The 12,037-nt window shown below is 57.3% G+C and overlaps 1 protein-coding gene across 2 annotated transcripts in view; it reads right to left on the bottom strand.

The window, feature by feature from the left end:
- The window catches only part of PITPNM3 (PITPNM family member 3), a 92,218-nt gene that overhangs the window by 8,644 nt on the left and 71,537 nt on the right, over positions 1 to 12,037 (bottom strand). For both annotated transcript variants that reach the window (XM_036269263.1, XM_036269264.1), the window contains 6 exons: positions 10,915 to 11,112; positions 10,229 to 10,377; positions 6,749 to 6,865; positions 3,965 to 4,081; positions 3,510 to 3,658; positions 3,112 to 3,261 (listed from right to left, as the gene is read on the bottom strand). In XM_036269263.1, coding sequence (XP_036125156.1) covers positions 3,112 to 3,261; positions 3,510 to 3,658; positions 3,965 to 4,081; positions 6,749 to 6,865; positions 10,229 to 10,377; positions 10,915 to 11,112 — 880 coding nt within the window. The remainder of the gene's footprint in view (positions 1 to 3,111; positions 3,262 to 3,509; positions 3,659 to 3,964; positions 4,082 to 6,748; positions 6,866 to 10,228; positions 10,378 to 10,914; positions 11,113 to 12,037) is intronic.

Raw genomic sequence — 12,037 nt, 5'->3', positions numbered from 1 at the left:
CCCACCGGCTGCCTTCCTGAGAAGCCAGAGGGGCTGTCGAGAAGCGCTAGGAAAAACCAGGGAGACCCCCAAATCCACACTCCCAGCTGAGCCCTTCTCTTAAATGGCCCATAGGCACAGGGTGCTCACGGCCGACTGATCCTCCCACTCCTGCCCCTCTGCCCATGCCCCCTCTCTGTGGTGCTGCCAATGTAATTCAATTCTGGGGCCAGAGACAGTGCCTAGGAGTCCTCTCCTTCCCCTTGGCCGCCCCTCCTTCCGCCTCCAGGCTGTGCGCCCGCGGGTCTCGACTCTGACTCTCGTGCTAGCTCGCAGCTCCGTCTCTGTGTGTCCCCATCCTCCCATCTTCCAGGCCCCTCCTCCAGAAAGCCACGGGCAGGCCTCTCGCCTCCACTCCCCCCACTCAATCTAACCAGGGCCGGGCAACTTTGGACGGGTCACTAAACCTCCAGGATTTCGCTTTCCACATCTGTAAAATGGGGATATCAGCAACTACCACACAGGGCGTCCTGAGGACGAAATTAATCCATCCCAAAGGCTCCTAGCATGCTAGGCTCTATACAGTTGCTGCACTGTTATCCCCTGTACTGTTTCCATGGTGATGTTTGTACATCACAAATCTAACCTGACTTCTCCTTTGCCTAAAGCCACTGGTTCCCAGTGCCCTGAGGCCCTCCATGCTGTACCCTTGAGCCTGGCTGCCCCAGGTCACACAAAGCTGCTGGGCTGCCCCAGACAAGCCTGCACGCTTCTGCTGCACACCCCTTCCCGGGACAGTCCCGCGGCTCCATCTCCCTATGTCCCATCCTCCCATCTTCCAGGCCCCTCCTCCAGAAAGCCTTCCCTGCCTCCCACGTAGAACCAGGGTCTCCTCTCTGCTCTTACAGTACAGCAAGAAGAGCTCCCTGCCTTCGTGTGGCACCCTGGCTGCGGGAAGTCAAAGAAGCCCTGGCCTGTTTGGCTCAATGGGTAGAGCATCAGCCCGCGGACCAAAGAGTCCCGGGTTCGATTCCGACCAAGGGCACGTACCTAGGTCGTGGTTCATCCTCAACCCCGGTTGGAGTTGTGTGGGAGGCAACCTGTCAGTTTATCTCTCTCACATCGACGTTTCTCTCCCTCCCTCCCTCTCTCCCTCACGCTCTATTTGAAGATAAACAGAAAAATATCCTTGGGTGAGGATTAAAAGAAAAGAAAAAGTCAGAGAAGCCCAGACCTATTTGGGAGCTTCTGTGGCACTAGCCACCTACTGGCTACTACAGATGGGGGTTTCCAGACCTGGAAGATGGTCTAAGAGATTTGGGGAGGTTTTGTAACAAAGCACAGGCCCTGGTGTCACCCCTGGGGAGTCTGGTTAGTTCGAGGTGGGGTCCAGTGATCTGTGAGGACAAAAAGCAGCTTCTTCTGATGAGCAGCAAGGTTTGGGGAGCACCACAGTGGCCCCACAGGAAGGAGATGAGAGCTCCAGAGGACCCCCCGAGAGGAAGGACCAACTACAGCCTCCCCTTCCCAGCTGTGGGATGAGGACTCAGAGGGGTTTGGAGAGATGTTGTAATGGAAATAAATGGCCCGGCCTTACAAGAGGGAGGGTGACCCCTGGGATGACTTTGAGCCTGCCCATGACCTGTTCCCACAGAGCCAGTGGGCATCGAGAGGTCAGCCGTCCCCTGGGAGCCCCCGAGACAAGCTAGTATTCTCTCCCCAGAGTGATCACTGCCACTGGGGTGAGGCAGGGCAGCCCCTCTCAGGGAACTCCCAGGACCCAGGATCTTCTATTCCTGGGGTTCTGATCACTAGGAGTCCTGGAGCAGGTCTCATACCCATGACCCGTTTCCCCACAGGACTGTGAAACTCCTCCTCCTAGGACCTCCCTCTGCATCCGTGCCAGCACCGAGCCTGGCTTAGGGAAGGGTAGATGGAGGCGGGGGGCAAGGAGGGCAGGAGGACCTGAAGTGGTGCCTCTTTTGCTTCTCTGTTGGCAAAACCCTCTGCACCCCTCTCAGCAATACAATGACCCTGGGAGGCTGTGTCTCCAGCCACACCCCTGCCCTGTCCTAATCTCCAAAATCCAACTACCCCAAACTTGTCCACCTGTTCCCCACACATGCTCTGTTCTTCCCTGTCCTTCTCACCTTGCATCTCCTTCTTGGCCTATCCATCTAAATCCATTTCTTTTACCTTTCTTCCTTTGCTGCTATTCGTACAATGGCATCAGTGGAAAATATACACACATCCATCCTTCAAGGCCTATCTACAAGGCCACCTCTCCCAGGAAGCCTACCCTGCTTTCTCCAACCAGCTGGAATAGCCCCATCTCTGTTAGCCCTGTATGTTAGCTAGTCTCACAAGACGGTCCCTGCGTGAGCCACGGGTCCGTCTTCACACCTCGATGTGGTGCTGTCCCCTTGAATCTGGGCTGATCTTCTGACTAGTTTATAACCGATAGAATGCAGTGGGAAGGGCACTGTGACTCCCAAGGCTGGGTCCTAAGAAGGCTGTCAGCTGCCGCCTGGGTGTCTAGGAACTGGGGGAAGCCAGCCACTCGGTATGAAATCTGAAGTCTGCGACCTCCCAGGGGGCCGCCATGTGGAGACCCGGTGCTCGGAAGCCAGGCCTCTTGAACATCTAGCCCAGTGGAGCCTTCAGAGGATCCCAGCCCAGACCACCTTCCGGCTGAAATTGCTAGAGAGACCCCACATGAGAACCCCACAGGAAGAAGCAGTCAACCCGCAGAACCATGAGACAGAAGGATACGTTATTACTTTAAGCAGCTGCGTTTGCAGCCGTTTGCCTCACAGCGAGAGGTCATCAGAACACACCGACACTATCCTGCTGGGGGTCAGAATGCGAGAGGCCAGGCCTGACCCACCGCAGGGAATGCTCGGGTAGAATAAGAAGGGAGGGGGGCAGGAGGAAGGGAAGGAGGAGCTGGGATCCAGAAAGCAGCTGGGAACATCTCCAGGACGCTCAGTAAATTCATATTGGCGGTAAAGCCGGGACTGCCCAGCTCCTGCCCCAGAGACCAGTGAAATTCCTAGAGGAAACCAGAAAAAACCCAGGTCTGCGGGCTCCTTCCCAGGGAGGACATGTCCCCTGCAGGGAGGTAGCACTCACCGGACCACGTCCACGGCCCCCGGTCGGACCTTGGGGTCACTCCCCATGATGGACACGCTGGCCGCGAAGGACCCGTCAATGCTGAACACCACGCACTCCATGCCCCGGGGCAGCACCGTGAGGTAGCTCGTGGCACAGGTCTGGTCGCCCCTGAAAAGGATCGCTGTGCTCAGCCAGGTGTTCAGGGCAGGTGTCAGCCTGAGGCCTCTGGGGTCAGAGCTCAGTCTGGGGCCAGGGTCAAAGAACCTGGTGAGGACCTCGTCCATTTTTCTCTCTCCCCACAGACGGGGACAAGGCCTAAACGACAGCACTCCGAGGACCCCATCTTCTGGATAGGCTTGGCTGGAGGGGTGGTGAAAATGGGTGGAGCCACCATGAGAAGGTTTCCTGGGTCTCACCTGACAACCATCTTCACGGGGTAGACGCCGACCCCCAGGCGCCTGGGCCGCGGCACGCTGTACGTGATCCGGCCGCTGCTGTTGGTGATCTCCGTGTCCAGGTGCACCCAGCGGCCCGAGGACGGCTCTGCCATCACCAGGATGTCCACCTGCAGGCAGCGAGGGGGCCAGGGAACTCACTGAAGGCTGGGGTGCTGCAGGCTTGGCTTAGGGGCTCAGCCGGGGAGCTGTCTGCCAAGACAGCAGGCTCCGGAGCTTGGGGTCCTGCCTGCGTTTCCTGGTTCCCACCACCCTCTGCCCGCTGCAGCCCCACGGCCTCTCAGAGGTACCAAGTTCCTCCCTTGCTCCTTGTCGCCCTCCCAGACCTCCCCAGGTGGGGGGTGTGTGCGCCGTGTGCACCACAAGTCACCAGGTGCACAGGTGGCCAGTCGCAGTGGGGATGCCACCCTCTGTACCTTCTCTCCTGTCAGCGCCACCATATCGAGGGGCCCGTACATGAACCGCCCCACCAGGACCTGGGGGCCGTCTTCGGCAGCAATCACGTCGTTGGCCCGGTGGTTAGCAGTGACGTTCTGGAAGGACAGAACCAGCTCAGCCTTCGCAAGTGGGGCCGGACCTTGTGTTTTCATCACATTGTCCTTAGGACTGGCTGGAGGGACCTGGACCTGCCGCATCACACCTTCCTCTTAACCCCTTCGAGGTGCCGAGACGGGTTCCCACGGAGCCCATGCGGAGAGCAGACCCGAGTGCTGTCCCCAAGGAGCGCCGGGGTTCCTGGAGATGAGCATTCTCTGCTCTCGAGTCTCTCCACAGCCCCGAGGAACTGCCCGTCCTCACAGCCGGTCATCCTGCTGGCTTCCTAGACTGGAAACCGCCGGTCACCTTCACTTCTTCCTTCCACATCACTGCCCACATCCCAGAGCCATTTACCATCATCTTTTCTTTGTGGAAGATTTCAAACGTACAAGAGTAGAGAGAACAGTGTGACAAAGTCCCGGGTGCCCCACACCAGCTAGCTCCTGCGCGTGTCCACTCACGGTCACTCTGGCGTCCCCCCCTTGCTGAATCCCCACCCTTCTTCATTTCTGGTTTCAATTCATTCCACAGCTCAAAGCCTCCAGTGGCCCACCTACCCCCAACTCTCGGCCTGGCTTCAACACCCGAGTCACTCGGGCCGGTGGCCCTTCCTTTAGAGAACAGCCCACGTGGCATCTCTGCCCACACCGCGTCACCCAGGGCCTGGGCTCTGCTCATAGCTTCTTAATGAAGCTCCTTATTCAAAGACAGACCCTGCCAGAGCCATCAGCTTTATAAAGCAAGATCTGTTAACGCCCAGTGCCCACCGGATGAAGCCGAAATCCTGAGCTCAGCATTAAGCTGGGCCCACCCTTCGGTCTTCTTTCCTGCTGCTCCCTTTCCAAGCCCCTCTGGTCCTTTCGGGATGGGCTCTTCAGTGCTCTCCAGGCCTTTGTTCCCACTGGGCCCCCCAGTCTACATGCCATCGCTGGCCTTCGGCCCCCATATTCCAGCCCATCCACTATGACCTGACTCAACTTGGTCCCCTTCCAGAAACACTTCTTGGACTCCCTAAAGATGGCCTCCCCTCCTCTCAGTTCCCATGGAATTTTAATTCAGTTCAACAAACATTTGCAGTCACCTCGTCTGCACAGGTCCCTTAGCTGGGCTTTGTGGACCCAGAGAGGAGCCGGTCATTAACCCTGCCCTGGACACACTCTGTCAAGTGCGGGACACAGGCCCCCTTACAGGAACACCAGAGGGGCAAGAGTTGATCCATGGAAACAAACACATGGAAAGATGCTTGACCTCACTAGTCATTAGGAAAATGCTAATCAAAACCACAATGAGGTACCATTTTATACCCATTAGGATGACTAGAATCAAAGAGACAGAGTGTTGGCGAGGATGTGGAGAAATCAGAACCCTCATACACTGCTGGCAGGGGGGATGTAAAATGATGTTACTGCTTTTGACAAGTTCAGTAGTTCCTCGAATAATAAAACTAAAGTTACCATCTGATCTAGCAATTCTGCTCCTGGGTGTATGCCCAGGAGAAATGAAAACATCTGTCCACATACAAACCTGCATATGAATATTTATAGTAGCATTATTCATAGTAGACAGAAGGTAGAAACAGCCCAAATGTCCAAAAACTGTTAAATGGATAAACAAAAATGTGGTATATCCATATAATGGAATATTATTCAACCATAGAAAGGAATGAAGTACTGGTACATGCTACATTGTGGATGAACCTTGAACACATTAGCTAGGTGAAAGAAGCCAGAGACAAAAGACAACATACTGCGTTGTTCCATTTATGTGAAATATCCCGAATAGGCAAATCTACAGGGACAGAAAGTAGATTACTGATTGCTTAGGGCTGGGGGGTGGAAGAGGGGCTGATGGCTAAAGGGTAAGGGGGTTCTTTCTGAGGTAATGAAAATATTCTAAAATTAATTGTAGATGTAAGGTTGCATTTGTCTGTAAATACACTAAACACTATTGAATTTTAAGTGGGCAAACTGTATAATACCTGAGTTACAGCACAATAAATACGTCACACACAAAAAGAGTCCACTCATGGAGCACTGGTCACCTTCTACCTTTTAGGACTGGGGTCTATGTCTGAATTGAAGTACCCCCCTAGCAGTGGCTGTGTCTGTGGCATGATGATTGCTTACTGAGTGAATAAATGAATGTATACAAACCGAGCTCCTAGTTGTACTTCAATACCCTATAGAGGTGACTCTTCAGGGAAGCCGTGCATGACCTGCCCTGCAATTCTTCTTTCTACCTGCTTCTTCATCTGTGCCTCCTCTGTCATGGTAACTATGTCTCCAGACCACACTTGGTGAATCAGACTGAGCCCCACCGTCATGGACAGGGCTCCTTCCAGTTCACTGCCACACCACTAGGCCTGGCATAGCAGTTGCTCCACAACTGGCATCTCACCAGCCCCAGCGCCCTGGACCCCCATCCTTGGGGCTCCTGTGGAGTCAGGCCACCTGGAACCGGCTCTCCCATCTCACATATGCCCCACCCCGCCCCCACGGCAGGACCATGGGCCTCGTCTAAGCGTGAAGCCCAGCATGTGTGGGCGCTCAGCTCTGAGGGGCAAATCAAAGGCCTTGCCTGCCCTGTGGATGCCCAGCCCCCAGGGCAGCCTCACCTGCCCGAGGCCACCTCCCAACCAGTGCGTGACGCCAACAAGCACGTACCCGCAGCTTGACCTGGGTCCTCTTACGAAGCCACTTCTCTCGGGGGTTAGCGGGGCTCAGTACAGCAGGATCCAAGCCAGCACTCTCCTTGACGGTCACGCTCTCATAGCGCATCACCTGACAGATGCCAAGCAGGGCTCCAGGTCAGGCCCCTCAATCCCTCCCCCTCCTTCCAGGCTGGCAGGGTGCACCACCCCCAAACCCCCTCACCTCCCAGCTTGGAGCCCGCAGGACTCACGTCCCTGCCCACCTGTCCTGACAGCTGGGGCCAGAGCACAGACCCACAGATGCTCTCTGGCTGGGAGCGGCCTCTGTCCTCCACACCCACACTCAATAGCACCCTGCGTCTGTGCCCATTCTCGCCTTCCCTCCTGTTCCCTAGGCGGCCCCCACCTCAGGCCAGCTGAAGCCCTGGCCCCAGCCCCTCCCGCCCCTCGAGACCATTGCCGCTGCTGGACTCCCTCGCCACCCTGAGGGACCGGCTGGCCCCTCTCCCTGGACCGTTCTCTGCACACAGATGTGCTGTAATCGCTCTCACCTTAAAAAGAAAAACACTCTTGCTAGGACCTCTGCTGTCTCTGCAGTGACTGGCACCCCTCTCTGCTCTCCCACGCCCTGGGCTCGGCGCCCCTCCCTAGCTGCCTCCTCCCCCTGCCCGCTGCCATCAGGCTTCTGTCCCCACTGTTCCGCTGAAGCCAGTCTGCAAACCTGGCCGGTGACTTCCCTTCTGCCTGACTCGAAGGTCCGCTCTCACCCACCCTCTCTTGGTTCCTCTCCGACCTAGGGGGTGTCTCCTCGGTAGTTCCCCCTCTCCCCCTGGCACTACAGAACTCACCCTTGGACTTCTCTCTATGGGAATGCCCTCCGTATCTGTGGCGCTGTGATTGTTTTCATGAGAAATACATATATTTGTTTTTCACCCTCATGTATGGCGCAAAGCTCCTAAAACCCTTGTCATTTCCAAAGCGATGAGAGCAACAAAGGTGTCTTTTATGTTAGCGAGGTGACTTTTGGGGGCCGGTTGCCAAGGGAACCAACCTTGTGAATAGGGGGTTGAAACATTAAGTCCCAACCCTTAACCTCCAGAGAAGGGAGAAGGGCTGGAGGGTGGGTCAACGGCCAGTGGCCAGTGATTTAATCAACCATGCCTGTGTAATAAAGGCTCCATAACAACTTCCAAAAATCGGCTGGCAGGGCACACAGGGATTTGGGAAGGGCAGCAGAGCCCCCCACTTCCCCACACCCTGTCCTACGCGCCTCCTCCATCTGGCTGGTCCTGAGTTACATCCTTCTATAATAAACCAGTAATCTCTTACGAAAAACGTCTCTCTGAATTCTGTGAGCCGCTCTAGCAAGGAAATCCAACCCAAGGGGGGGGGGGGCATCGGAACCTCTGATCAGCCCCTCAGACGCCCAGGCGACAACCTGGACTTGCGATTGGCATCTGAAGGGGTTGGGGTCAGATGGGTGGGACCGAACCATGACCCTGTGGGACCTGAGCTATTTGCAGGTAGACAGTGTCAGGACTGAGTTGAATTGTAAGACACCCGGCGGGTTTGGAGAATTGCTTGGTGCAGGGAAGAAACCACATCCTGGAATTGGTGTCAAAATCGCAGCATTGCACCGGTCACTGGCTTTCAACGTCATCCGAGCTCTCATCACCGCCCATTTTTATCTCTAAGCCTGACATCATCCCTAGGCTCCAGACTCTGCTCACCTTCTCGACATCTAACAGGCACCTCACCTTCCAGGACAGATCCCGGACTCGGTTTCCCCAGCCCACCCTGCTCTTTCTCAGCCTTAAGAAATGGTACCACTGCAACTGTTCAAGGGGGACAGGGTCCATTGGCCTCCTCTCTCCTTCACAGCTCGGACATCAGCAAGTCCTGTCACCGCAGTTCACACCCTCAGCATAGCTCAAACCTTCCCCACAGCTCAAACCCTCCGCATGGCTCACACCCTCAGCACAACTCACACCCTCAGCACAGCTCAAATCCTCAGCACAACTCACACCCTCAGCACAGCTCAAATCCTCACACAACTCACACCCTCAGCACAGCTCACACCCTCAGCACAGCTCAAATCCTCAGCACAACTCACACCCTCAGCACAGCTCAAATCCTCACACAACTCACACCCTCAGCACAGCTCACACCCTCAGCACAGCTCAAATCCTCAGCACAACTCACACCCTCAGCACAGCTCAAATCCTCACACAACTCACACCCTCAGCACAGCTCACACCCTCAGCACAGCTCAAATCCTCAGCACAACTCACACCCTCAGCACAGCTCAAATCCTCACACAACTCACACCCTCAGCACAGCTCACACCCTCAGCACAACTCACACCCTCACACAACTCACACCCTCAGCACAACTCACACCCTCACACAACTCATACCCTCAGCACAACTCACACCCCCAGCACAGCTCACACCCTCAGCACAGCTCACACCCTCAGCACAGCTCAAACCTTCCCCACAGCTCACACCCTCAGCACAGCTCACACCCTCAGCACAACTCAGCACAGCTCACACCCTCAGCACAACTCACACCCTCAGCACAGTTCACACCCTCAGCACAGCTCACACCCTCAGCACAACTCACACCCTCAGCACAGCTCACACCCTCAGCACAGCTCACACCCTCAGCACCTCCACCACCAGCACAGCTTATACCCTCAGCACCTCCACCACCAGCACAGCTCACACCCTCAGCACGGCTCACACCCACAGCACGGCTCACACCCTCAGCATGGCTCACACCCTCAGCACCTCCACCACCAGCACAGCTTATACCCTCAGCACCTCCACCACCAGCACAGCTCACACCCTCAGCACGGCTCACACCCTCAGCACGGCTCACACCCTCAGCACAGCTCACACCCTCAGCACGGCTCACACCCTCAGCACGGCTCACACCCTCAGCATGGCTCACACCCTCAGCACCTCCACCACCAGCACACAGCCCACGCCACCCTCCTGAAGCTGGGCTCCTTGCTTTCCTTGTGAAGGGCCTCATGCTTGCTCCCCTCAAACAGCAGCCGGCCTTCCTTCTAAAAATACATGTCAGTTGATATCTCTCCCCTGTTCAGAACTCTGCAATGGCTTCTGATTGGACCCCGCACCCCATCAAATGCCTGACCTGGGCCGTCAGGCTGCATGTAGCCTGACCCCTCACCCCACCCTCACCTCCTCCCGGGCTGTCCTTTGGCCACTGGCCTCTGCTCCACCTGCTCTTTGACAGGTAGGACATTGGACCCACAGGGAGCAGACCTGTATTACCCCAGTCCCCAGGTTCAAATATGGGTACATTCTCCTATGTAGTTTCTACTTTTCTAGAAAGTACCAGACCGTTAGCCAGAAGCCAGGGCTCTCTGTAGCACATGTCACCCTCCCACTTGGCTGAGCTGCAATGACCTCCCAGTGGCCGGCGGGCCTGCAGGGTAAGCCTCTGCTCCAGGCCCCGGGCAGAGTACCTGTCTCAGGATGAAGGCCACCACGTCCGTGGACTCCCAGTAGCTGGCGTGGAAGAGGTGGGGCAGCGCCACCGTGGGGAAGGCTGTGAGGACCTCAGGGCAGTACAGGGCGTAGTCGATGCGCTTGGCACCCCACCACTTGGCCAGGACTGTGGGGCCGAGAGGGAGGTGAGGACAGAGAAGACTACCTGGGTCTTGACTCAAGGGCAGTGTGGGACCCTGCTGCACAGACACTGTGTGGACGTCCCACACGGGGCGCAAGTGTGAGCAGCACCCAGCTCAGAATGAGCTCAGGACCTGTGCTGTCTCCCTTCGCACCTCCCGCCCCCCCCAGGACATGTGTCATCGAGTGGTCCCGGGAAGGGAGACCCATGGAGGCACCCACAATCCCACCCAGGCTGCCACTGGTCAGCAGGGCTCCCAGGGGAAACGGAATGTAGGGATCAAGGCTCTGGCTGAGGTCAGAGGTCAGTCTATGCCTCGACAGGTCATGGTTCAGTCCACAGCCAGAGGTCAGGGCCCTGTCTACAGCCAGAGGTCAAAGTGCTCTCTGAGGTCAGAGTTCAGTCCGGCTTCCCATTCCCCCTCCTCCCCTGCCCTCGGCAGCTGTGGCAGAGGTCGGCAGCACCCAGAGGAAGGTCCCTCTCCCTTGAACCCAAGGAGGGCCCCCGAAGACCCTCACTCACTGCGGGAGGCACCCAGGGGTGCCAGGCTGTCTGAGGACTCCGAGCTCTCGCTGTGTGAGCTGCCTTGGCTTATCCTCCGCTCCGGGTGCTGGGAGCTCGGGGCCGGAGGGGGCGAGGCTGGGGGGGCATCCACGATCGGCGGGCTTCCCTGGGAGCTGCCCTCCAGGAAGAGGGCGCTGTGGGTGTGCAGCGCATCCGCTGGAGGGGAGGTCCACCGTCAGGGCCGAGGAGCACGTCTCAGCTGGACCCCGGCGCTGCGCCAGCCCCGTGCTGGGTGGGAGGCGGGCGCCCAGCCATGACCCACCCAGGCAACCTGCACTCTCGGCCCTCCAGACCCTGGCTGGCACTCCTCCCCATGGCACATCACTGGGTTTCATGTCCTCTAAGCTGTGGGCTATGCAGGCACAAGTCGGGGCTCCAGCCATCCCTCCTCCCCCGACAGAGCTGACGAGGATGCCTCTGGGAGAGTGCCTCAGAGCACCCGCGGGGGCATGGGTGACCCGCGACCCCAGGCTACATGTCCACCGTCTCTGCGGCTGAGCCAGAGTGACCGGGACTGCAGCCTAGGAGCCAGGTGCTCTCTGGGGCGGGCGATGCCCTGGCCAAAGAGAGGCACATTTTAGGGTGGGAGAGGGAGGTTTCAGGGCCTCTTCTGTCTGTGGAAGTTCTTACGGAGCAGGACTTTGGAAACTAAGTTTTCATCTAAATGGGGTGGGGGGCTGGTTTTAAACCCTGAAGAAGCCGCATCCACAGCACTGCCCCCACGATCTGGCCCAAACCTCTGAACAGGCCCTGGGGTACGGAGCCAAGGCTCACATCTCCAAGGCCTAGATTGCCCATTACAGGCCTCCCCTTGGCCTCACCCCAGTGTATGCCCAGCCCACCCCACTTGAGCCCTGGAGGCCACTGGCCCTCCCCCAAACCCATCTGCCCTTGCTCCCAACCTAGAAGATCCCCCCCAACTCCCATCCTCCAGCTCTTCTCCACCTGTCCAAATGCCTTGGTCCAAAGCCGCCTCTTCCATGAAGCCTACCAGGATGAGATAGACATTCCCTGCTCTGTTCCTCCAGAGTCCAGGCTGGGCACTGGGCAGTAGCACTCTGCTGGGCCCCGGGACTTTCAA

This window comes from Molossus molossus, unplaced genomic scaffold (assembly GCF_014108415.1).
Source record: "Molossus molossus isolate mMolMol1 unplaced genomic scaffold, mMolMol1.p scaffold_m16_p_19, whole genome shotgun sequence".
Taxonomy (NCBI): Eukaryota; Metazoa; Chordata; class Mammalia; order Chiroptera; family Molossidae; genus Molossus; species Molossus molossus.
This window is presented reverse-complemented; position numbering and strand designations above follow the sequence as displayed.